A 23,548-nucleotide genomic window follows, 5' to 3' on the forward strand; every position below is an offset into this window, starting at 1 on the left:
ATAATAATAATAATAATAATAATAATAATAATAATAATAATAATAATAATAATAATAATAATAAAAATAATAATAATACTTTCCACTACTTAACTTCTTGTTTTTTTCTGTTTTTATTTTGAAATGCAGAGCCGGAAGTGGAGTACGGCGGCCTGGTAGTAGGCTGCAGTTGTGAAGTCCCGTGACAAATTTCATTGGAACTTTCTACGGCGAAGGAAAGACTGATGTTTCCTGCTTCTCTCACTTACTTGACAGACGCCAGGAAGAAAAAAAAATACACATTCGGTTTGATGTTTTAGGAAACTTCCAATAACTGGAAAAATGTCCGCTGTATTGAGAGCTTAAATGCTGTAGAGCTGAATATCCCCACTGGACCTACGAAAATAGATGAACGCCGCATCAAAACACTGTAAGGTACGTGATGTTCATAAACGTTACCTTTGCTAACGTAGCCGTTGGCGAGCTAACGTTACGTATCTAACGTCAGCATACGACGCTCTAAGTTAACAACAGTTAATAACAATATAAGTAACAAAACGTTGTTTTAGAGGTAATAGTAAGAGGGATAACTATTACACAACATTGACTACTGCATGACTAAAAAACAGAAGTCCAACCGAAGCAAGAATAACGTTAATATAAACAAAGTTAAGTAAGCTAACGTTACTTTGCTGTTTAACGTTAGTTAACTTATCGCATAAAATTGTAATTGTGAGCCTTTTGCTGTATTGTTTACCGTTTATATTACATTTGGGAGCTTTTTGGAGCATGTCACACCTCTCATTTCGTGTGTGTCGGTGTTGTATTTGTGTTACTGTGTGTTCAGCTCCTCCGGCTCATTTTGGGGGGTATCCTCTTTCCTGTAATATACGTCATCTATCCTGAGATTTAAAAGTGTAAGTACACACACACAGCCTCAAGCGTTGGCTTACCAAACGACCAGCCAAAATTAAACAGAACTAGGCGAGGCTTGTGTGCTGTATTATCCTCACCCATACAATTGTTCTCTGCCCGTAGTGTGTCAGACCTCATAGACTGTCAACATGAATCCCCACATTGGATGTAGAGTCATCTGTGGTTGGGTGATGTGTGTATGAATGGTTTTACTCCTGTGATACTATTACAATAAACACAGTTAAGTGTGTAGTGACAAGAAGGATGTTTCTTGATAATCTTTTCTCCCCTGTTATGTGGAAATCTGCTGACTTTCCGGGATGTTACACTGGTTCCTTGATGTAACAGGTGGCTATGAAGAACGAAACATGTTCTGTCAAGACAAGTTTCGAGTTATGAAAGATTGTAAGAGGGATTTGAGTACTTGAGAGCTCTCCATCTGTGAGAACTGTGGTGTTGGTGTTTAGAAAAGCCATTGCTTACATTAGTTGAAACCTTGCACGTAGACCTGATTGCAGAGATGCTGCTTTGTCTTTCTCAGCGAGAGCATCGACTTTTCTCTGATTCTCCGAGGCTGGTAAGCTTGTCATTTCGTCAGTGCTCAAGCTTACTCAGACCTGTTTCTAAAAGGAAGTCACAGTTTGCAAACTGTGAGTGTCTGTGAGCTGTCTGGACAGTCAGGTCAGGTTAGGAATTTGTCCAGATGCTGAGGTCAGTTACACGCACCAGTGTTAACTGAGTTCATGCCCCTCACACTTCTCCAGCTACACTTCCTTAATCAGAGATCTGTCTCTTTTGCATTATTATGATACACTTATAAACTAGAATAATACTAATGTTATTCCGTCTGATTCCACATGAAGCCGATTTATACCTGTCCCAACTAGGTGTACTGTAAAAGTTAAAACATTTCCAGGGAACAGAAACAGTTTTTAATAACTGTGTTTGTATTTATGTAAAGTTAAAAGTACCTGGTCATAATAAAGATTGGAACTGACTGCTTTTTTTAGGGCTTTTTATTTTCTTAATTTAGTAGAGCAGCTGAAGAGTGAAAGGGGGTAGAAAGAGAGCGGATGACATGCAGCAAAGGCTCGAACCCAGGCCGCCGCCAAGGGCTGAGCCCACATGGAGCGCACACCCCATTGACAGCTCTTGTGAAATAGGTTGTCTTCCTATTTCGGGTCTTTGTCTCTTAATCTCCACTGACCATTTCGGCTTACATCAGTCTGTGTTTCTGTGTTTATCAGTGGAGCCATGCCTGATTGAGCTTTCACATCTGATTTAACACTGTAGAGTGACTTGTGCCTGGTTTTCTCGCTAAAATGGCTCGTCACGCATGACACAAAGCCACACACATAGAAAGACATATGTTCAACATCCCCATAGGATATCCTCGGGCAAGGATGTGTGTTTGAGCTAATCAGGAAGCATGCTATTTTTGATCCTGTGTAGTAGTCCGGCATTTTTGTGCCTGTCAGCACAAGTTAATTCATGTTGTAGTGAGAATGAGGGGGCATGCTGGGCTCAAACTGCAGCTAGGGAATGTGCTTAACATGAAACTTGTTCCTTTTCATACTCATGTCTTTCAAAGCTTCGTCTTCATTTTTATGACAAACTTGACAATGTTAGTGGGTGTGGTGAGCTGCAGCATTCCATATAAAGGTGGAGTAGCACCGTCAGCTGAAAACGTAAGATGTACTAGAGTCTAGCACAAGATGGTTATAGGTTAATTCTCCCTTGAGCAAAGGTATTTCTGGAATGTTAAAAAGCGGGTCCTACCCAGTGACGTTCAGAGTCAGTTAACCATGAAAACATGCACAGATGTGTAGCAGCTCAGGGAAATAGCCAACTGTTTTTCTGTGTACCAGCCACAGTTACACCAACTCTCTGTATTTAATAACCGGGTTAAAAAAAACCCAACACAAACAGATCTGACAAGTTCCCCCTGGAGTAGACAAACCTGGTAGTTGCAGCCGAAATTTGTCATCTGCATGTCGCTGGTGAAGATCCAGTTTTAACAAGAGCTTAAATTATTACTTGATCGATTAGTCAGTTAACAGAATATTTAACAACTGTTGATAATCTACTTACTGTTCTAAGTCATTTTTCAAGCATAATATCCCCAACTTATCTGCCTTCAGCTTCTCAAATGTGATGATTTCTTTGTGTATCTTTGTTTTATGTCATTGTTACCTTTGGGTTTTGAAAAATTGTGATGTCTTTTTTTTAAATAGACTAAACGATTTATTGATTTATTAAGAAATTAGCGGACTACTCGTGAAAATAATGGTTAGATACAGCCCTTTTTTTAATACTTTAAGCATAAAGTAAAGACAGTTGTGATAGAGGTAATGCAAATATTATTGGTCTCTTTGTGGTTTGTCTCTATTAATGTGGGTGAAAATGAAAGTGAAAGAAAGTTAAAAGGAAGACAGAAAAAAGAGGCTAGTGATGAAGAAGGCACGAAGGTCCCTCTGATCGCACACATGCATTTTAAAGAGGGACGCTCTTTTGCTGTACCCTCACCCCAACGTGAGCAGAATGAGATATCCCTTTAAGATGCATTCAAGATCAATACAAAGAAGGAGAGTGTGGAGCAGGTTTTCCGTATGTTGTGAACAAACAACAGTGAGAGTAACAAGGGTTGCGGTCAGAAAGACAAAAACTACTGAACAAACTAGGCTGACCTCACTAACCTAAAACAATGGACAAGTCAGAGCAGCAGACAAAGAGCTTTGTTGTAAAAGAAACAGACAGTTACATAACTCATGGTGAAGGAAAAGAGATAGGGCTGTGTGTGTGATTTATTCAGATCACACAGTGTTTAGTATTTACCCTAAACATAATAGTTTTTTTATCATGTCCTCAGCACAGTTGAATACAAGAAAAAACATCTATTCCAATTGAACACAATTCCCTTATTAGACTTTGCCCCCTTCTTCACCTTCAAGGACCTGAGGCCTTGACCTTTTGTTGCAAAGGTAGTCAGGGAAAGGAGTCTATTACACCTCAGCAATGAGCTTTATTTCTCTCTTTTAAACATTGGGGAAGAACAACTTCGGGGGTCTTACTCTTAACGTATTGTGTAACTCCAGCTTCAAAGAACCCTGGAAGGTTATTTAAAAATACCTTTTTACTGCCCGGAACAAGGGAGAATGTCACAGACCCAGCGTGTGTGCTCGCGTGTGTGCTCGCGTGTTCGCTCACGTGTGCGTGCGCGCGTGCGTGCGTGCGTGCGTGCGTGCGTGCGTGTGTGTGTGTGTGTGTGTGTGTGTGTGCACAGACTAAACAGGCTATGTGTGAAATGAAAGCATGTGGACAAGTCTGAACAGATAGCAACTTAATTCTCAAGTGAGGGAGATTGAAACAAACATATTGGGAGTCATGTATTTAGAATAAGTTTGTTTTTTTTACAATGAATAATCAAACGAGAGGGAGGATGGGATGTGAATGCTCAGAGGAAGGAGTGAGTTAACTGGCTACTCAGCATGAGGGGGGGCCGCCTGCTGTCATGTTGCAGCTCTCTGCCCCTCATGTTGTTGCCTGTGCACTTGCTACAATCATCACTTTCCAAGGCAGCACAGGGACCTGGACACGAGGCTTTCCGCCAGCGATGCTTATAAAGGCAAGGGAAATTGTTGTTGCTAAATAGCCATTGGCTGTGTGTTTAAGTCTGTCAATTTGGTTCCCAAAGAAAAAGCGTTTGTATTTTATTTCTTTTTACAAGAACATACCTTGAAATAGGGACATTTGAGCCGTTTCCCAAAGCCAAGTGTGATACTTGAAGGCGAACAGCTGGTGGCCAAGTGATCTTGTGTACCACAGTTGAGCACGGCTTGAATAAAGCTTGTGCCCCCTGAATAACTAGCAAGAAAACAGAGGGGAAGATTGATGGATGAGCTAATATGTTAGCAGCTTGTATCAACAATCAACAGGAATATGTTACAAAACGGTAGTGAGGGATTTAAATGAATAAATAAATAAACTGCTTACAAAAGTTAAAGTCTGGGCTACATTTTTATGATATCAGGTGTAGATAACAGCATGAACACCGCAGACTGAAATGTGTAAAGCAGAAGAAGAACATTAGTTTCACTTCTTGTATAACAGTGTGGGTCTGTTCTCTTTTCTATTCTGCAGCACTGACCCATGATGGGGATGGGCCAGTTGTATACTTGAAGTCTTATCCTAAGGAGGACACGTTACTTTATGGCCTTGCACTTTTGAATGCCGGCAAGCCCAAAGATGGAGGAGCAATCCAGTCTCCCCAATGTCAGCATACCTTGCCACAACGAGCAAAGGGACAAGAAAAAACGCTACACGGTGCGTACAAAAGTTCTGTTCATTGTTTCAATTTGCACTTCAGAGTCAAATGAATCTCGCAAAGGTCATTGCGGTGTTTGGTTATCAGTCTGTAAATGTTATTTCTGTTAAATAAGCATAAAACACGATTAACTGACTGAAACAAGTGATACTACTGCTCGTGTTTACATGGACTCTACTTTCCCTTTTTTTCAGGTTTACAAGGTGATAGTCAATGTCGGACAACAGGAGTGGTTTGTCTTCAGGCGTTATGCAGAGTTTGATAAACTCTACAACACAGTGAGTGGTGGGACAAGTCATTTTGTTTTTACACCATATGCAGTACTTTACCATAATTCTGGTCAAAGGTCTGTGATTCCCTTAGTCTTTGATTTACTGGCTTTCATGGCATGCTTCTCACATTGACATTTAGAATAATTATATGCTTGTGACCATATACTACATATTTCTCAGCCTTGAAATAATTTTTCTGTTGCTCTCTATCTTTAAATGCAGTTAAGGAAACAGTTTCCATCTATGAACTTGAAAATTCCTGCAAAGAGGATATTTGGGGACAATTTTGAACCTGGTAAGTGTTCACACTAGGCTGATGTATGATGTGCATCAAGACAGAATCCCAGTACCTGGTGTTAAAAAAAGCCTTGGGTTTGATTTAATTTTTTAACACAATATATGCATCTGCCCAATAGAGTTCATCAAGCAAAGAAGAGCAGGGTTGCATGAGTTCATCAAGCGAATTGTCTCACATCCTCAGCTTTGCCACCAGTAAGTGCTCTCTCTGTCATCATATTACATTACATCGCTGACTTTATCACCACGAATGGCTTCACATATCTTAATCCAAAACTCTAGTGACATCAAATCCGTTAAACCATGCTTGACACTTGGTGTGAATTAGATTTAATAGGATCGAGGATGTTCTGCTTTGTCATGCTTTGCCTGCTGATGTCATTTTATTTCTGCTATATCACGTCACAGGCCTGATGTGAGGACCTTTCTACTGATGGACAAAATGCAAAACTTTTCCGATGCCTCTGAGGACGAAGATGACAAAGTAAGTCTCTGATCAAACAATTTGGATTTGTAGGTATCTGTATTTCTTTGTGTATATTTTTTGTTCTGCTGCTGGTTACATCTTTTTCGGTGGTGTGTTTGATAGTTCAGATATAGAGGAGTAGTAAGGTCTTCCATGTCATCCAAAACAAATGACCTTTATATTGCTACTGTAGCACATATAAAGAACTGAATTCTCAGATCCAATAACTGTCCTTGGAAGTAAATTAGTGTTGAATGTGTCTCAGGTTCAGCCTGTAGTACCTTGCCGGCTAATCAAGGTAATGTTTTCTCTGCTGTTTAACAGAACAACTCTACCTCCAGAAACATTAACCTGGGACCCTCTGGGAATCCACAGTAAGTTCAACCTGTTCATAATTGATGGCATTGTTTATATTTAGGATTTGCAACGCATAGATATTTGATATGTTATATTTATATAAACACTCTTTCCTAATTGTACTGCAACTGCTGCACACTTTACTCAAATACACTTTAAGAAAATCTTGTGTTTTTAGCGCAGAGCAAGTTGTCTTGTTGTTTTGATTAACCATTCAGTTGTGTAATCACATAAAGTACTGTTTTACATGCACTGAAATAAATGTGGTTTCAATTTTTATTTCAGTGCCAAGCCCACAGACTTTGACTTTTTAAAAGTCATAGGAAAAGGGAGTTTTGGGAAGGTATGTGAACAACGCAATATTGGAAAGTACAATAGCTTTATGTTCATCCTAAAGTGTGAATTCTCAAACTCAATTCATGGATCAGATTAGATAAAGTTTTGTCTTTATTGTGATAGTTTTAAAAATCAACTTGTCAAACTTTGAGTTACATTATTTATGTTTCAAGTTTTTGCTGTGTTGTTTTTTTAATTATCTTTGGGTAGCAGCAAGTTTTAGATCTGCATGTGTTGGCCTTTCCATGTAGGAAGTGAGAACCAGATCTGGAATTATTTGGGTTTCAACTGTTGATGAAAGAAATGCACTTTCTCTTCCTTGTGATGCAGGTTTTCCTTGCAAAGCGAAAACATGATAGCAAGTATTATGCAGTCAAGGTTTTACAGAAAAAGGTCATTCTCAACAGAAAAGAGGTAACTTTACTATCAAATATGACCTTGACTCTATCCATATTTCAGGCACGCATGTTTCAATTATAATTCTACTAATAAATCAATCTTTCCAATCAGCAAAAACACATCATGGCAGAGCGCAATGTGCTGCTGAAGAATGTGAAACACCCTTTCCTGGTTGGGCTTCATTATTCCTTCCAGACCACAGACAAGTTATACTTTGTCTTGGATTTCGTCAATGGAGGAGAAGTGAGTTGTTTCAGTTTTGTGAATAATGCCCTCACATAGAATGAGTCACAGGTTCAAGAAAAGCCGAGAATGGCAGTAAGACAGGAAATGATGTATTAAATTAATTTGAATGACATTCTTCCTCAGAGCAACACTGTTGCTTGTTAACACACCATCACATGTGAAAATCCCATCAGAGATCCCAACATTACTGATAAAGAACACACAGTGCGACTTCCTCTGTGCATCTCCTTTAAGTGTGACCAGCCTTTTAAAGTTGCCATGTGTGACTGACTGTGTGAGGGTGACTAACTACAATCTGTATCCCAGTAAATCTGCTTTTGGCCTTCTGAATGTTGACTACAAAGATCTGAGATATGTACATCAAATCTAATCAGTATTTACATTTTCAAGTCAAAGTTAAAAAAGTCATTTTGATAAACAACCAGATAAAGAGCTGACAAATGCACTGTTGTTCTTAACAGTAATTTTTTGCTACTTTGTCACATCATGGCGAATTCTAAGATTTTTCCACCTCTACAATATAGTCTCCATGAAGTACAATCCAATAATCGTTCGCAACATTTTCATTTCAGCTTTTCTTCCATCTTCAAAAAGAACGGACATTTCCAGAGCCCAGAGCAAAATTCTACATCGCTGAAATGGCAAGTGCACTCGGCTACCTGCACTCTCTCAACATTGTTTACAGGTATGTCAGGAGTTTATTTAGGTGAACACCTGCTTAGTGTTAAGTGTATTAGGTGCTCTTAAGGGATCAAACTAAAAGATCTGATTTACTAAACATTACTTAGGTGTGGAAAATGTGACATTATTTGAGTTGCTGCTTATACACATGCTTACTAATTCAGACATTGATGCCATGTGCATGTAAGCCATAAATTGACTTGAACATGTGTGTGTCATGTGACACATGTTGGCCCCACTCACATGTGTCATCAGGGCGGTAACTACCAGTTTTTGTTTGTTTGTAGAATTTGGGGGTTCAGGCGACCTGAAAGCGTTACACACAGATTACAGGGGCTGATTTTGATATAGATTTTTTAGAGTTCTCCACCAGATTTATATTCCTGGCATCTTAGAGATGTAATTGAAGCAGCATTTAGATCATCAAATATGGAAGTCCAATTAACAGAAGTGTATATTCTAATAGTTAAATGAATAATACAAAATAATATGTTATTATTTCTTAGAGATGTGGGGTTGCAATGGGGTAGTTTGGATATATGACCTCCGTGTTCCCAAGTGCTTGCTACGGCCCTGTGTCTCTTTTACTGAAATTCATTTGTTTGTGTTAATTTTGTCCAGAGACTTGAAGCCAGAAAACATCCTCCTTGACCATGAAGTGAGTATTCCTGTACACTGAATTTACCTGAACAGCACAGCACCTATTCTCTTCATATGTAGATATGTTGACAATAAAGTACTCATTTAAACAATGGAACCACAGTGCCCAAACACTGTATATAGATTTATTACATAAGACCATAGAGCACAAATGCACTGAACAACGGTGTCATTTCCAGATCCAGCTGGACAGAATGCGTGTGATTGGATTAGGTCCTACTAATGATTTTCCTGCCTAGCCTTATTGAGAAAGTGAGGGGACGGTGAATGGGACTGACTGAGCTACACTGCAGCCAACATTCCTGGGAAACAATAGAATCCTCAGTCCCCGCGGATAATGAGCTGCTTGTGTGGCACATGTTGTCTAAAAACGTCCCTGTGTCCTCTCTTTAAAGGGGCACATCATTTTGACAGACTTTGGATTGTGCAAGGAAGGCATTTCCCAGACAGACACCACCACTACATTTTGTGGAACACCTGAGGTATGGCAGAATTTATTTGGATGTTTACATGTCTAACTACTACCAATTTTACACCAGAGCGATTCAAAGGAGTCTCACCTTCAGTGTCAAAAAGTAATAATCGTTAACAGACTTTTTGGAATAAAGTTTGGTTAATGATTGAAGTATTCCATCTTGACACTACACGGCTGTCAGTGCAGGGATATGAGTCACATTTTCCAGAGAGGAAAATGGGCATTTATGAGGAAAATAAGTTGATTGGTGTATTTTAAATCAAAAGCAGAATGTCAATGTTATAGTTTTATGTGTGTGTGCTTCTTCTGACCAGTACTTAGCTCCTGAAGTGCTGAGGAAGCAGCCATATGATAATACAGTGGACTGGTGGTGTCTGGGGTCAGTGCTGTATGAAATGCTCTTCGGCCTGGTAAGTTTTTACTTCAAGCTAACTTTCGCTCAAATATCCCTAAAGCATTGTATTTATTTTTGAAGTATACAACACAATTAACAGTGATGATTATTATTATTTTCTGCGCTAGGCAGTTTTGGCTACTTTTGCAGATTTTTAGTTTTATGTTATGTACTGGTAAACTGCGTACTGAATGCTAAAGCACTTCATTGTGCTGTCACCCTCACTTACGTGTATCTTTATCTATATCCTAGCCGCCGTTTTACAGCAGGGACACACATGAGATGTATGACAACATCCTTCACAAGCCGTTAGTGATGCGTCCTGGTGCGTCCAGCACAGCCTGGTCTCTCCTCCAGGGCCTGCTGGAGAAAGACGGCACACACAGACTGGGGTCCAGAGATGACTTTGTGAGTAGTATTCTGAATACCATCAGTACACTTGCACTGATCAGAATACAGACGCTACATGTACAGACGAATCCCCCGTGTTTGGGCCCCCTCTGGTGGCCGAGCTGTGTACATCACATCCGGCTTCTAATAGATTGATGTCACTGATGACTTTTAATCAACTTTTTTCAACTTTCTATGAATACAATGTTATTTTTACATTATTATTCTACATTTTCAGAATGAAATAAAAACACACGACTTCTTCTCCTCCATCAACTGGGATGACCTTGAACAGAAGAAGATCCCTCCCCCATTTACGCCGAATGTGGTAAATATTTGGTTCTTTTGAAACAACATTTGAACCTTATAAGCAAATCACAGTTACTTGAATATTTGGATGACTGCACCTGCATCATATTTTAAAAAGTTATATGTTGTATTTTTATCATGTTCATGGTTTTAACAAAATACTGTCAAACTAAACATGGAAAACTTAATTGCAATGCTATTTTATTTGATTACACTGCATTGCACAGGTGGAGGGTTGTCTTATTAAGTACCATCTTTGAAATGACCTCATAAAATGCATTTTTCTAGACTTCATTTCATTTAATGTTTTGTGTTTTGTCATTTGTATGGCTTTTAATTATTCATATATTTGACTTTAAATTTTTCATTCCATTTTAAAGACTTTGTAAAACTTTTACTCACACGTACCATTCTTTTTGTATTTGCTCCATGAACACTTATATGACCAATGGTTTTATTCCCTTTCCCCAATGTTTTACAGAGCTCTTACTGTGACATCTCAAACTTTGATCCCGAGTTCACAGATGAGATGGTCCCCAACTCCGTCTGCTGGTCTCAAGGCCATTCCATAGTCAATGCCAGTGTAATGGAAGCCGACGATGCTTTTGTGGGCTTCTCTTATGCCCCAGCTTCTGATGACTCTTTCCTATGAAACATTCCCAATGAGCTCTTTGATTGCCTTAATCATCATAACTTCTTTTGACTAAAGGGAAGAATTTATACCATGGATTAACCTGTTCTATGAAGCCAAAGCAAACATCTGAGAAGAATCAGCACTTAAAACTGATTTTGGTTGGAACAATGTGTGCCAGAAAAGTCTTTTATTTTTTACCGATTTATATTTATATAAAAATATATTATACATAACAGATGATATTTTTAAGAATTAAGGACAGCCATCCTCTATTAATGTTATTTCTGGTGGTTTCTAAAATAAGCCTTTATAAAGCCTTAAATTTGTCCCTTATATTAAATCAATAAACAGTTTTCTGAAAAACTTGAACAATTCACTGGACACAATCACACCATTTGAATGTCAGATGGGAGTGCGTACGTCTATGTAATTACTGTAAAAATACACTTGTGTATCATATTCATTTTAACCAAGCTGGAAATAGGGATTACTTGAGAGACCACTGAATAGGCATTTTGGTTTATAGGTCACATTTGTAAAAAAGAAGATGTTTTCTACTTCATCAGTTACCTTTCAGTTTGTTTGTCTTTAAATAATGTGTGATTATTTTTTTTATAGGATTGTTTGTTTATTTTAACACATTTATTCATATTTGCAGAAATTAGACATCCACAATGTTTTGCTTCGCCTGGCACATAAGTAGGCTTATACTCATGCGCAGCAATAAAAATATATAAAAGAAAAGTAGTCTGAGAGTGTCTGTATTTAATAGTAATCATGTATTTTTTTACGTTTCACAGCTTTATTTGCAAATTCTCATAAACATCATATCATCTTTATATATATATGACATATATATATATGTGTGTGTGTGTGTGTGTGTGTGTGTCTTGATGACATAAGTAAACTAAAGAAGAAAGTACTGAAATACACAAGAAAGTACAAAAATAAAACAATAAATACAAAGGTAGTATAATCCCATCTCCTAAAATGATTGTAGTACATCAGCTGCATCAATACATTTTTATTATTTGTATTTTTTGTCTTAACTTTGATGATGAAATGATTTTTTGCGTCACATCCTGGTCCTGCTGCTGAGTGGTCACCATGGCGACATGGTTGAGGCTGCCGCGCTAGCTTAGAAAAAAAGAGTGCTATTTTCTTACTATCACGTTGAAATGGCTGACTTTTTAGCATTGGAAGAATCTGTTCTGGTTTATTTAGACAGAAGCGGTGGCCTCCAGAAACTGGCGGAAGATTGCAAGCCATTCAATGGTAAGTTAGGCCTGCTGAGAAAAAGGAAAAACTAGCTTACATGTTTCCTAACCTAAGCTAAGTTGTCTATGGAAGCTAACATCACTAACGTTAACTCACTCCCTAACTACTTCCTTCATACACCCTTTCCAAAGTAAAATCCATGCACTTTAAAAGCATCTCAAGGTGGAATTTCAAATGAAAGAAAAGCACAACAAAGTATAATGTTTCAAAATGTGTCACCTGTGTCTAAGTAGGCTTATAACCTAAGTTTCAAGCACTTTGTTCAAAATCCAATCACTTTGAAAACGCCACGTTCAAACTGAACAGTTCCAATAATTTCCAGCCCCAATAGGAATTCTGTACATTTGAGGTAGGCTTTTAACTTGCCCCTCCTTTCCAGACCCCCAACAGGTCGAGGCCGTCTACAGGTTTTGCATCAGTGTGAATCCCTCTGATGTGATAGAGGTGGATCCTGTATTGGGTGACTGTGTTCTGCGTGATCCCCAAGGGGCAACGGCATTGTTTCAGTCTGTAAGTGAGAACTGTGAGCTAGCTAAAATGAAATGGGAACTTCTACTATACGGTTAACTACATTTGCCTTATTCCTCATTCAGGTTTGCTTCCTGGCCATAAAGACACTTTCACTTGTTGAAAAAATACACACACAGAGTCAGGTATGAATACATGGTGCAGCTATTATAGCCATTTCTTCCCTGCTGGTTCTGAATCAGTCCTGTAACAATGTGTCCTCTTATTGTTCCCTTTGAGGTGAATGTAATTCTGAAGTTGACACATCTGCCTCCATTCCCTGAATACACATTGGACCTTAGTAGTTGTCCTCGTGGGTACAGGATCATGAGACCTGTATCCGTGGAAGGCCTGGTCATTGCCATGACGAGGGTCACGAAATACACTCAAGGGGCCAAGTTCCTCTGCATTAATGATAACTGTCCCTGCTCTACAGGTACTGCAGGGAAGACACTTTGTCACCTCGTAATCCTAATTATTTATATTAGCTTCTAGTAGTACTAACTGTTAAGACATATCACAACTTTGTTTTTCAAGCAATTCTCAGACAAGTAGCATCATAGACTTAGATTGGATTCACATTTGACTTAATTTTCTCAATGCTGACAGGGTTTCACCACATTCGTGTCCATGCACCTGGAGCCACAGAGTCAGCTACCGTGAGAAACGATTTCAGTTGCATGATCTGCAGCTCCCCACTGAAAGAGGATGTGAAGTTTAGAGTGCTGGGAGGTAAGAGTGATGCCTCTGAATGTCACTGGAGATGTCTGAATTGATACACAAGACTGTACGTTATAATGAGTGCAAATGTGTCTTTGTGGATACAGACAAACAGCTTGTGGAGCTGATCCATGTCAAAGCACTGGATGCTCTATGTGCCCATCAGCAGAGCTCACTCAGGTACCAGTCTGTCACCCTGTTTCTTAGAGGTAGGTGCATCAGACAGGTTAGCAGAATATTTGGGGTGTTTACAGCACCACTCTAATTGCATAATTGTGTCCCCGTTTAAAGTGTCACCCAGCCAACGTATTGATTGACTGTTTAAATAAAATGTTTGCGAAAACAAAGCGTATTGCCTATTTCCATGTGAGAGAGCGTAATTGGTGAAGAAAAATATGCATTCTAGCAATGACATTGGTTTATTCAATTCGATTCCACCAGTTTGTTTGCACAGAATAGAACAAATGAGTACTTTGAGTTTAACAGGTTAAATGTCTGAGTTTTTATTTGCAAGTCAAAATCTTAAAGGAGATATTGTATTGTAGATGAATATCCTAATAAGGCTATAATTTGTTTGTAAAATCCTATTCTCATTTATCATAGTCGCTCCCAGTCCTGAATAATGTGGCTGTAATAGCTTATATTTACACACAGTCAGATGTATTGAGGCTTGTCATTAATTTTCTGGGGCTTTCCAAATGAAGCTCACTTTGGAACACAAACTTAGTGGGGGAGAGTTCAAATAAATAGATTTTCGTGCAGCCAGTCGCACACAGTGCCTCTTGGTGGGATATTAAGTGTTTCTGTCCCCTCTAATAACATTGTCCAGCAAGCACCCCTGGGAGTTTAGCAAATCTCCGCACCAGGATTAACATATTCTGTTGACCCAGTCCTGTAGAGGAATTCAATACACTGGGTTCCCGTTACTAAACATATATGTTAATAAGTGCAAGGAACACTCATTAGCTGGCTGTGCAATTCGCACACAGAGAAATCTTTGTTCTGAAGGCCTCACTCTGTTTCTCTTGGCAGTGGTTTGTAGGTGGCATGCATGTTTCTTCAATAATCACCAGACAGCACAGAACAACCCCTTTGAGTGTTATTGCTTTGTTTCCCTTATTCGTACAGATGAGCTGTGTAATTCAATGAGAATCGGTCGGCTCTACAGGGTGTTAGGCATTCCTGCGCATGTGCACAAGTGGCCCAGCATTACGTGGAGCGTAGAGGCAAATAGCGTTGAACCGTGGGAGCCAGAATGTAAGACAGTAAAATATCTTGTATTGAATCCTGCTCCATCCAAAGAAATACCAGCCAAAGGCACAGTATACTCTGATTTATCTGAGCATCTAGCGTGTCTTACCACTCTGCCTACAGATCTCCATAAAGTCTGTGCCAGCTTCCAGGAGCTGTTGAAGGCTACAGCCGGTTCTCGCTGGAGGTTCTCTGCCATTGTCACTCACTGCTTTGGGTTGGACGTGGCTCCTCCAGGCCTCTACAACACCTTAAAGCTGGGCTTGTTGCTCAGCTTGGTGCAGACGAGAGCAGATGCAAAAGACAAATTTCACAACTTGGATGTTCTGGTTGTCACCACTGACACACTCATAATAGACAGGTAAAGTGGTCTGCATGACCCAACTCTGCACGTTCTAAGTGGACACACGGCTTATGAAACCTGAGATTTAGGCCTCCTCATTACTCATTACTCATTACTCATGTGTTTGTGCTAGACTAATGACATACGGCCTGAGCTTGGCGTGTCGCGGGGTCAGGCATCAGTCCTCAGGGGAGATGTTTGCATCTCTGTCCCGGGACGAACATGGAGCAGGCACTGCTAACATCCATGCTGGCTCAGCCCTGCTAGCTACTGGTGGCATTTGCATGTTAGGAGATTTGGGATGTTACAAAAAGGACAGATTGGACGCCATTCAGTCAGGTAGAAAATTAAAGTTCTGATTAATAAGAAATTATGGTATTAACAGTTATTATGGATAATTTCTTCTACACATAAAAAGCCAGTATACATGTACAATGTTCTTTATTTCTCTAAATTTTCCTCAGTTCTAGAGAGCTGCACAGTGTCTGTGTTCATCCCTGGGAAGAAGTATGGTGAGGATGCAGCCCAGCAGCTTTCTTTCCCAGTCCACTGCAGCTTCTGGGCCCTCACAGACTCCACAGATGCCACTCGACGGTCTAGCCGGGCAGACAGTGCCATACTAGGAACAGCAGTGGGTTCAATCACAACATGGTGTTGTGTCACCTTTGTATATCTCACTTAAAACATGGTTTTCCATGTGCACTAGCAGGTCTGCATTGAGATTTTTGGAAAATAAAGTGTTATTTTAGTGGAACTTAAGCTTGTGTGGTACAATACAGAGTTCAATGTCCCACTTCACTAAGCTCAGAGACTTCTAGAGTACAGACAAAACAGGAAATTCAGACTATTTACTTCTCTTGAGGGAAATGCCCTGCCCAGACAACATTACTTCACAGCAAAGCCCTTGAAAATGCTCTTTTTCCCCCCCTTTTGCATGGAGGGGGAATGTTGTCAATGGATTGTATAACCAGTCAAAAGTTTCAGATATGGTTTAGATTCCAGGTTACTTTCTGACCTTAGAGTTTAGTCTCAGCAGGTTAACACTTTTTTCTTCTTTGTGATCAGGAAATGGGTCTTGTACCACTTCAGTTGGCAGATGCCTTTGGCCTGGTCATTCAGTGTAGGGATATCGGGGGAGAGCAGGCCCTGCTCGCCCAGACTGTCCACACCCTCCGACAGGCAGTGCAGCCTGGAAAACCCCTCTACCCATCCTGCTGGGAGTTTTCTTCTCAAGACTACCAGGAGGTTAAACATGTTACCTAGTCCTTTGAATTTTGCATTGATTTTAGCTTTTATACATTAACCTTAGATTGCACTCGCTGTCGTTAATGCTATGCCTTCCAGCTGGTAGCCCATGCACGGAGTTTGCAAGTGGAGCTCAGCCCTGGAGCAGAGAAAATAATCCATGGTTACTACATGGCCAGCCGTAGAGTCCGAAAACAGAGTCAGGGTGTCAAGATGTCCGTGGCCTCAATCAAACTACTGCAAGTACACAAAATACTGTTTTCATATTCCATCTTCATTTTCTGTATCACAACCACAGATGGAATATCACAAGACACTGCCCAGTGTAGTGTCACCATCATCCACTAGGTGGAGAACTCATCCAAACCATACTCATGACTATTTTTCATTTGGTTATGACAAAGGCGCAAATTACTTTCAGTGGTGACAAAATCACTACTAAGCATTGAATCTCAACATGTACATGTGTACCAGTTGTAATCTATTCAATTTTACACATGACTTTGTTCATTAAATAAACCTTGAGGTCAGGCAATTATGTGGTTTTAAATGGTTCACTTCTTTGTTTTTGAAGGATCTCTTTGGCCGAGGCCCACTGCAAGTTGTGTCTCCGGACACAAGTACAGGAGGAAGATGCTGTGATTGCGGTGCTCCTCTGTGAAAACTCAGTCACTCTCAAACATGGTAGGCCTTCTTCGACAAATGGCTTAACCTTTTCTCTATTCTAAGTTTTGACCTGGCCATGGGCCTTTGTTAATTAGGGCACCATGTAGACTTAAGTTTCAGGTTTTCATTAAATGCCTGCCATGTCATACAGGGGCCTCTGCACTCGTTATTCCCCCTGACGCGGTGTTTCCTTGTGATCTGGGAGATGTGGAAGGTTTGCTCAGGAGAGACGAGACCTTGGATGAGCTGCACCAGAATATCCTACGCTTCATCTATGCCTACGCACCGGGAGCAGACACATACATCACAGAGGAGTAAGACCTCGCCAACAAAAAGGTTCATGTACACAGGTAGGCAGCACAAGCTCTCACCAACCATACACCCAATTATTTTCCCCCTCATTCCTTGATAGCTGTAGACCTAATGGAATCAATAAAACCATAAGCACCTTGAAGCTAATTTAATGCTGAGTGAGTCTACTGTCGAGTTAACCCAAGGCCTGGACATAACATAGATTGCAGGGAAACGAATTCAAAAAGAAAGTCATGGTACTTTTCTTGCAGACAGGTTTTTATTAATGACAGTAAATTGACTACATTTATATAGTCTTAGCATTCATACACTAGTGGCTGGGGCCACCATGCAAGGCATCTGCTCATCAGGAGCAATAAACATTCACATGCAATCTGGAGCCATTTGGAGTTCAGCATCTTGCCCAAGGACACTTTGATGTAGAGGTCATTGCCCTTCTGATTCCTCCTGAGCCACTGGGCACTTACCTTTCAAAGCAGGCTACCTTAGACCATCTGATCAGTCAATTGGTCCCTTAACCTTGCCAAGAAATAAATACATAATCAGTATTAGTTATAAGAAAACAGTGATCTGTATAGTTTAACAACTCCAGTCTTTAGTTCAGTTAGTCACAGTCTCAGCAACCCATTTCGGTCTGATGGGTAAACGGCAAAGGTGAACTCATCATTACTTCTTTAATCAGGACAAATCTGCTAAGTTTTTTAATATAGTTCAGTACAGACTCTACATACCACATAAAGACGATGTGGACACCCAGTGAGTTTGTTCCACTGCTGCTCCAACTGCTCATCTGGAGGAGAATGTAGAGGTTGTTCAATTTAATATCCTACATATTGCATTTCCATAAGTCAAGTCACTGTTACGGTGGATGCAAAAACAAAAAAAATCCAACAGTGCACGAGACCAAGTAAAAACTAAGGCTGCAGCTGGTAATTCAGTCGACACAATCTCACCAGTGTTGTCTGATGGGTAAACGGCAAAATGTGAAGTCATCACTATTCCAGTTGCAATAATTGCTAGTGCTTAAACTGTTTAGAAAAACAGACTTGGCACAGCAGATAAGCCATGTTTGACTTTTGCCACAGAAGCTTTGCATTATCAGTTTAACCACCTATTGTGTCTGATGGGTAAACTGAGAATACATCATTGCTGTCCCAGTGGAATAAATGTACAGTATGACCCCCCCCCCAAAAAAAAAACACTGCAGCAAGTAACTTACCTCCTGATCAGAAGAGGGGACAAAGGACTACATTGGAGGCATCACCCATGTCCACAGCATGACTTCTGAAGCAGCTGAAGGGAACGAGATCATTCTACATGTCATTGTTCACATCAAATTTGCTCTTTTGTAAAACTAGTCCAGACTGATCATGCTGGTAATTCAGTTAGGCACAGTTTCACCACCTTATTGTCTGATGGGTAAACGGCAAAAGTGTGAAGTCATCACTATTCCAGCAGCAGGACCGCCCTACACCACTTCACAAAACAAATTGCCACATACTCAATTCTCACCTTAATAGTCCACACGGCAAAACACCATTTTGCCATCTGTAGTAGGCAGTTGTGACTTCACATCTGAAAGGGGAGCACAGATTCAACTTATTTATTGTCTGTTCAAAAGTCAATTTTATTATAGGCCAAATTGTGCAATCTCGTTTTTAAAAAGTCAGTTAGTACAAATTTTAATCTGTTAATTAAATTGCAATATTTCCCAAAAAAGGCTTGTATGTCTGTCACAGCCAACTTTACCAAACCCCACCAATAATTACTCTCTGGAGTGAGCTATTGATTTTCAGCTGGCATAAATAAGATCTACTTAAGAAATAGCCAATACGGTGAGAAAAGATGACTGATCACCCGAAGGTCAGAGGGTGCCAGTGTAACACAGCTTGAGAGCATGGCTAACATCGCAGGTTTGAGGGCGGGTTCAACAGCAGGTCACAACCTCTGCCATGACCTTATGTTCTCAGGGGGAGCCATGATGACTTTCCCCAGTGAAATAATTGGAGGGCAATTCCCTGACCAGCAGCTCATCTGCAGACCCCCGGACAACCAGATATGGTCAGGGACGCAAGACGCCGAGTGACACTGACGGCACTTTTACCTTTTGAACCATCTAAAATAATGATTTATTACATTCATAGCGGTCAGAGACAAGCAGCCCCCCACTGCACATATTTAATTGATTATGCTTAACTAGGGCGGCGTGAAACCTAATCACATTTTTTAAGATGTTGCATACAATCCTATTAAATTAAATGATTATATTTGGAAGGCACATGAATCCTGCAGCTCAAATGTATCTGTGCATGGCTACCTTGCATATTAGCCTTTCAAGGTTGTGTAAATGTATTTAATTTCCACAAATGTTTTAGCTAATAATACGATGCATTCATGTTAATGTATATTTTCAGACATTTTCTAAAAAAGTTGGAAAGATAAAAACAACTTGGCGGACTCGCTGAAGTGATTCTGAGGACCCCTCAAATATCTCGGGTCTAATATAATCATTTACTGCATTTCTTTAGAGATGGGACCTGCTTGATAAGGTTTTACAAGTAACGTTAGATAAGGCTGGCTGCAAATGTCATTAAAGTCGCCGACACAAATGTTAATTGCCGCTTGCTTTGTCTGCATGTGGGTGTTTTGCATGTTAGGCCATAAAGACTGATTTGAGAAGAACGGATATAACCATATAAGCATTAATAATGGGCAAAATATAAGCAGGCCCTGCACTACATCAGCAGCCACACGCACGCCCGCATGTGCGTCTCTGCACGCCCGCTTCGCGACCTAACAGAGACCATATGCGGTGCTAAACTGCACTTATCCGTACGCGTTCATTAGATTGCTTGTATTAAGCAACTTTAGCGTAGGTGATTTGTTAGTGCCATGAAGAAGACTCCTCTAAACCACCCGTGGAGTTGCTCCCCTGTCCACCACGTGGCAGAGACACGAGCTAACGTTAGCTTACCTGCAATGGTCGTGTTCAAAAGCTTCAAAACACGTCCACGACTTGCAGACAACACAACTCTGGATACATAAAGTAGTCTCACTGTTGCTTACCGTCGTAGTGGAGATGAATCACGACGCAGTCTTCTTTGGTTTCCACACGGGAGCAGGAGCGGAGCTGCTCTCGGCTGCTCATGGTTGAGTCGCAGATGCAAGAGGAGGCACTTCCGGCTCCGACCTTCTCTTAAATGCGGCCACAGCTGCGCACTGGAGCTCGTGCAGTCTGCTCGCGCACACTGCACAGCTGAGCAATTATTATATTGTCAGCACCAGCCACGTCCTATTTAGTGGAATCTCACATTCAAGATAGCAATAGGTAAAATAATACATTACAGTGCACAGGTGTGGGACTATTTAGTGATCTAAAAGTGGAAATTCAGGTTATCTTTATTTTCTTCTACTCTGCAGATAAAACAGACACAGTTCTTTATACACAATAATTAGTGGACCTATAACCTCCATAGAATAACCACGTACTGCCCTTCCTCTGAAATGTCCTTATTTGGGCATACATTTATCAGTATTTTGAAAAGCTCCAGATCAGTTAGTCACAGTTAAGCAAACGTTTTCTCATCATGTCAAAAACACAACTTCATATCACATTTTCCATTGAAATTATATATTTTTTTCCTTTTCTTAATATTTACACATTTAATCTGTACAATTAATTATTGTTGGCTTCCATACACATGTTGACTATATAAACACAGCTGAAACTACCATAAGATATGCATATATTTATTATCGTTTAGCCCATTGGATTCAAAACTCAACCAAAAGGGGTGCAGCATATTCTTCAGTGCAATTAAATGTAGTGCTTTGACCTATTAAAACCAAATGATTTATTTAGCTTTAAAGTAAGCAACACAGCTGTATTTGATTATTAATAATTGTCACAGAAGTAGAGCAGAGCTGTTGTCACAAGAAATTGTATTTATACCAGAATAATATAGTATAATAAGACTTCTTATAATGCTACTAATTACATAATAATGTTCTGACAACGTCTATGTGAATTTTTGGAGTTTTTTTTCTTAAAGAGGCCTAAATAAAACAACTTCTTTCATATATTTTCTATTATCTCAAAACCTTAGGAGACTCGTCTTCTTTCACTGAAGTCATTTATTCACAAACACATTTACAACCATGCATGTAAAAATAAGCAGGAACATGAGACGAAGAGCCTCCATTGTTGACATTCTGACAGACCACTTCACATGACAGATGTTAAGTTATTCACACATGCATTTAGTGCAAATGTTTCAACTGAAAGTGCACACCTCAAGCATGACGGGCTCATTACCCCGTGGAATTTCTGTAAATATCATACCTGGGACATGTACGGAACTGCACAATGCAGGGCAAACAGGATTAGTCAAAATAACAACAGCAACAGAACGTATGCTTTCTCAAACATTTATACAATAAAAATTCACGTAATATATTAATTTACAATGTCTGCCTATATTGGTAGGGCTTTAGTGGAAGTCAAATCGGAGAGACACAACCATAATGCATATGCTGCCACAACAGTGAACCGCATGAACTCATGCAAATACGAAATGGTTTCATACAAATGCTTTGAGCCTATTTGTGGGAGGTAGACGATGATGGACCTTGATTCTCTGACTCTGAAGGGTTTGTGTTGAGGAACTGTCCGCTTGCTCCGACGTACAGTCTGGATCGCATGGGCCATTTCTATAAAAGACACATTACATTTGTTTGTGAGACAACTTCTAAAACAGGAGATGATGATGTGGCACGCTTTAAAAGTGTGTTACATGGACTAAGCATAAGAGACAACTGTTTAAAAGGTACATCACTTTCACTGCAGGGGGAATTCTCGCTCAAAAACGAAACCATTTCACAATAAAATAGACAACAAAAAGAGATTCCCCTATAGCCTAACACATGTATTATTATTATTATTACTATTATTATTATTATTATTATTATTATTATTGTTATATTAATTTAAATATGATTAGCCTGTTTTGTTTCACTGACCTTCACTGGGTGCAGGTAGCCATCACCTTTCAGTGAGTGTAACGCCTCTGTTTGTTTTGTGCTCTCTCCGTCCTCCGTGCCTTCGTCTTGTAGTGTTCGAGTCAAATGGGCAATATAGGTGGTGGCCAGTATCAACACGTCGAGTTTGGACAGCTTGGTGTCCGGCGGCACGGACGGCAAAGTCCTTTGTAGCTCCAGGAACGCCGATCTCAGGGTTTGCACTCGGCTCCTCTCCCGCGCTGCGTTAGCTGCTGCCGGGCGTCCTCTGCCGCCGAGCCCGCCGCTCTGATGAACCCTGGCCCGCTGGAGCTCCCGACGACGACCGTCCGGACTGGGACTGGAGCTCGGGCTGGACGCAGGGCTGTCATCCACCGCCGCCCCGGAGCTATTGCCGCTGTCCATTCGGAGCGTCTGTCTTCCAGACATCGGGGTGAACTTACAGACCTGAATCATTACATCAGATGGATAAATACACATCAAGTTTAACCTGGCCTTTATATTGCACCTTTTACTGAGTTCAAGTTATAAATGACTAGACTATTTTAGAGACAGATTATTAGTTATTTTTGTTGTCTATATATGCTCCTGTTTAACTTAACTTTTAACTTATATGATCATTTAAGTTATTGCCTTTGCATTTATTTATTAAACCATAACTTCAGTTGTCTGTCCATCATTAAAACTGTATGTTGTCAAAAATACACGCTGCTGCAAATTACAACAGACAACACATTCGTGGTCTAAAAAGCCAAATGACAGAAGAGACAGCTGTCCAACGTTTCACTAAAGACACATTCATTTGTGGTGATTGCTCAGTGACATGTCAAAAAGTCCTGCAGTGCAAATGAAGTCCCTGTCAGGCACATTACCGGTGAACAAACTCATGAGAGCAGTTTCTGATAGTTTACCTCTGGTATCTCTCAAAGGCGCTGTCTTGAAACACGACATGAAGGCAATCCAGAAAGGGCTTCTATAGGACAGAGAATTTGCTCTTCAATGTAGAATAGCCCCGATCCCACGTGCGGCTTATCCTTATAAAGTGGTGCGTCTGCAGAAAAGGTGCCCAGCGGTCC

General features: G+C 40.2%; 3 protein-coding genes and 1 long non-coding RNA gene across 6 annotated transcripts; 2 read left to right on the top strand and 2 right to left on the bottom strand.

Annotated features, from left to right (window-relative positions):
- The first annotated feature begins 215 nt into the window (after positions 1 to 215).
- sgk3 (serum/glucocorticoid regulated kinase family member 3) lies at positions 216 to 11,850 on the top strand. 2 transcript variants are annotated; one of them, XM_083936567.1, is made up of 17 exons: positions 216 to 414; positions 5,035 to 5,217; positions 5,413 to 5,496; positions 5,713 to 5,785; positions 5,907 to 5,982; positions 6,196 to 6,271; positions 6,578 to 6,627; positions 6,896 to 6,953; positions 7,277 to 7,360; positions 7,457 to 7,588; positions 8,164 to 8,276; positions 8,894 to 8,930; positions 9,328 to 9,414; positions 9,722 to 9,817; positions 10,054 to 10,209; positions 10,430 to 10,519; positions 10,982 to 11,850. In XM_083936567.1, the coding sequence occupies exons 2-17, from the start codon at positions 5,122 to 5,124 to the stop codon at positions 11,150 to 11,152; spliced, it is 1,479 nt and encodes a 492-aa protein (XP_083792693.1). In that variant the 5' UTR covers positions 216 to 414; positions 5,035 to 5,121; the 3' UTR covers positions 11,153 to 11,850. The 2 variants fall into 2 exon arrangements, with proteins under 2 accessions (XP_083792693.1, XP_083792694.1); XM_083936568.1 differs by having other exon boundaries at positions 216 to 409.
- Positions 11,851 to 12,312: 462 nt separating this feature from the next.
- On the top strand, positions 12,313 to 22,691 carry mcmdc2 (minichromosome maintenance domain containing 2; the record flags this gene model as incomplete). Its single annotated transcript, XM_083936277.1, has 15 exons — positions 12,313 to 12,409; positions 12,792 to 12,922; positions 13,006 to 13,065; positions 13,160 to 13,355; positions 13,529 to 13,651; positions 13,747 to 13,848; positions 14,768 to 14,896; positions 15,014 to 15,251; positions 15,367 to 15,572; positions 15,698 to 15,864; positions 16,299 to 16,478; positions 16,578 to 16,735; positions 17,053 to 17,162; positions 17,296 to 17,494; positions 22,569 to 22,691. The coding sequence occupies 14 exons, from the start codon at positions 12,313 to 12,315 to the stop codon at positions 17,460 to 17,462; spliced, it is 2,064 nt and encodes a 687-aa protein (XP_083792403.1). The 3' UTR covers positions 17,463 to 17,494; positions 22,569 to 22,691.
- Positions 17,715 to 20,619, bottom strand: LOC310963712. Of its 2 annotated transcripts, none has more exons than XR_014593701.1 (5): positions 20,523 to 20,619; positions 18,969 to 19,031; positions 18,676 to 18,749; positions 18,188 to 18,246; positions 17,715 to 17,969 (listed from the first exon to the last, which is right to left on the bottom strand). It is a non-coding gene; the product is annotated as an uncharacterized lncRNA (long non-coding RNA). The 2 variants fall into 2 exon arrangements; XR_014593702.1 differs by having other exon boundaries at positions 17,715 to 17,975.
- On the bottom strand, positions 22,056 to 22,901 carry tcf24 (transcription factor 24; the record flags this gene model as incomplete). Its single annotated transcript, XM_083936081.1, has 2 exons — positions 22,056 to 22,166; positions 22,476 to 22,901. 2 exons carry the CDS (start codon positions 22,899 to 22,901, stop codon positions 22,056 to 22,058), a joined length of 537 nt encoding a protein of 178 aa, XP_083792207.1.
- Positions 22,902 to 23,548: the final 647 nt, after the last annotated feature.

This window comes from Echiichthys vipera, assembly GCF_963691815.1.
Source record: "Echiichthys vipera genome assembly, chromosome: 21".
Classification (NCBI taxonomy): Eukaryota; Metazoa; Chordata; class Actinopteri; order Perciformes; family Trachinidae; genus Echiichthys; species Echiichthys vipera.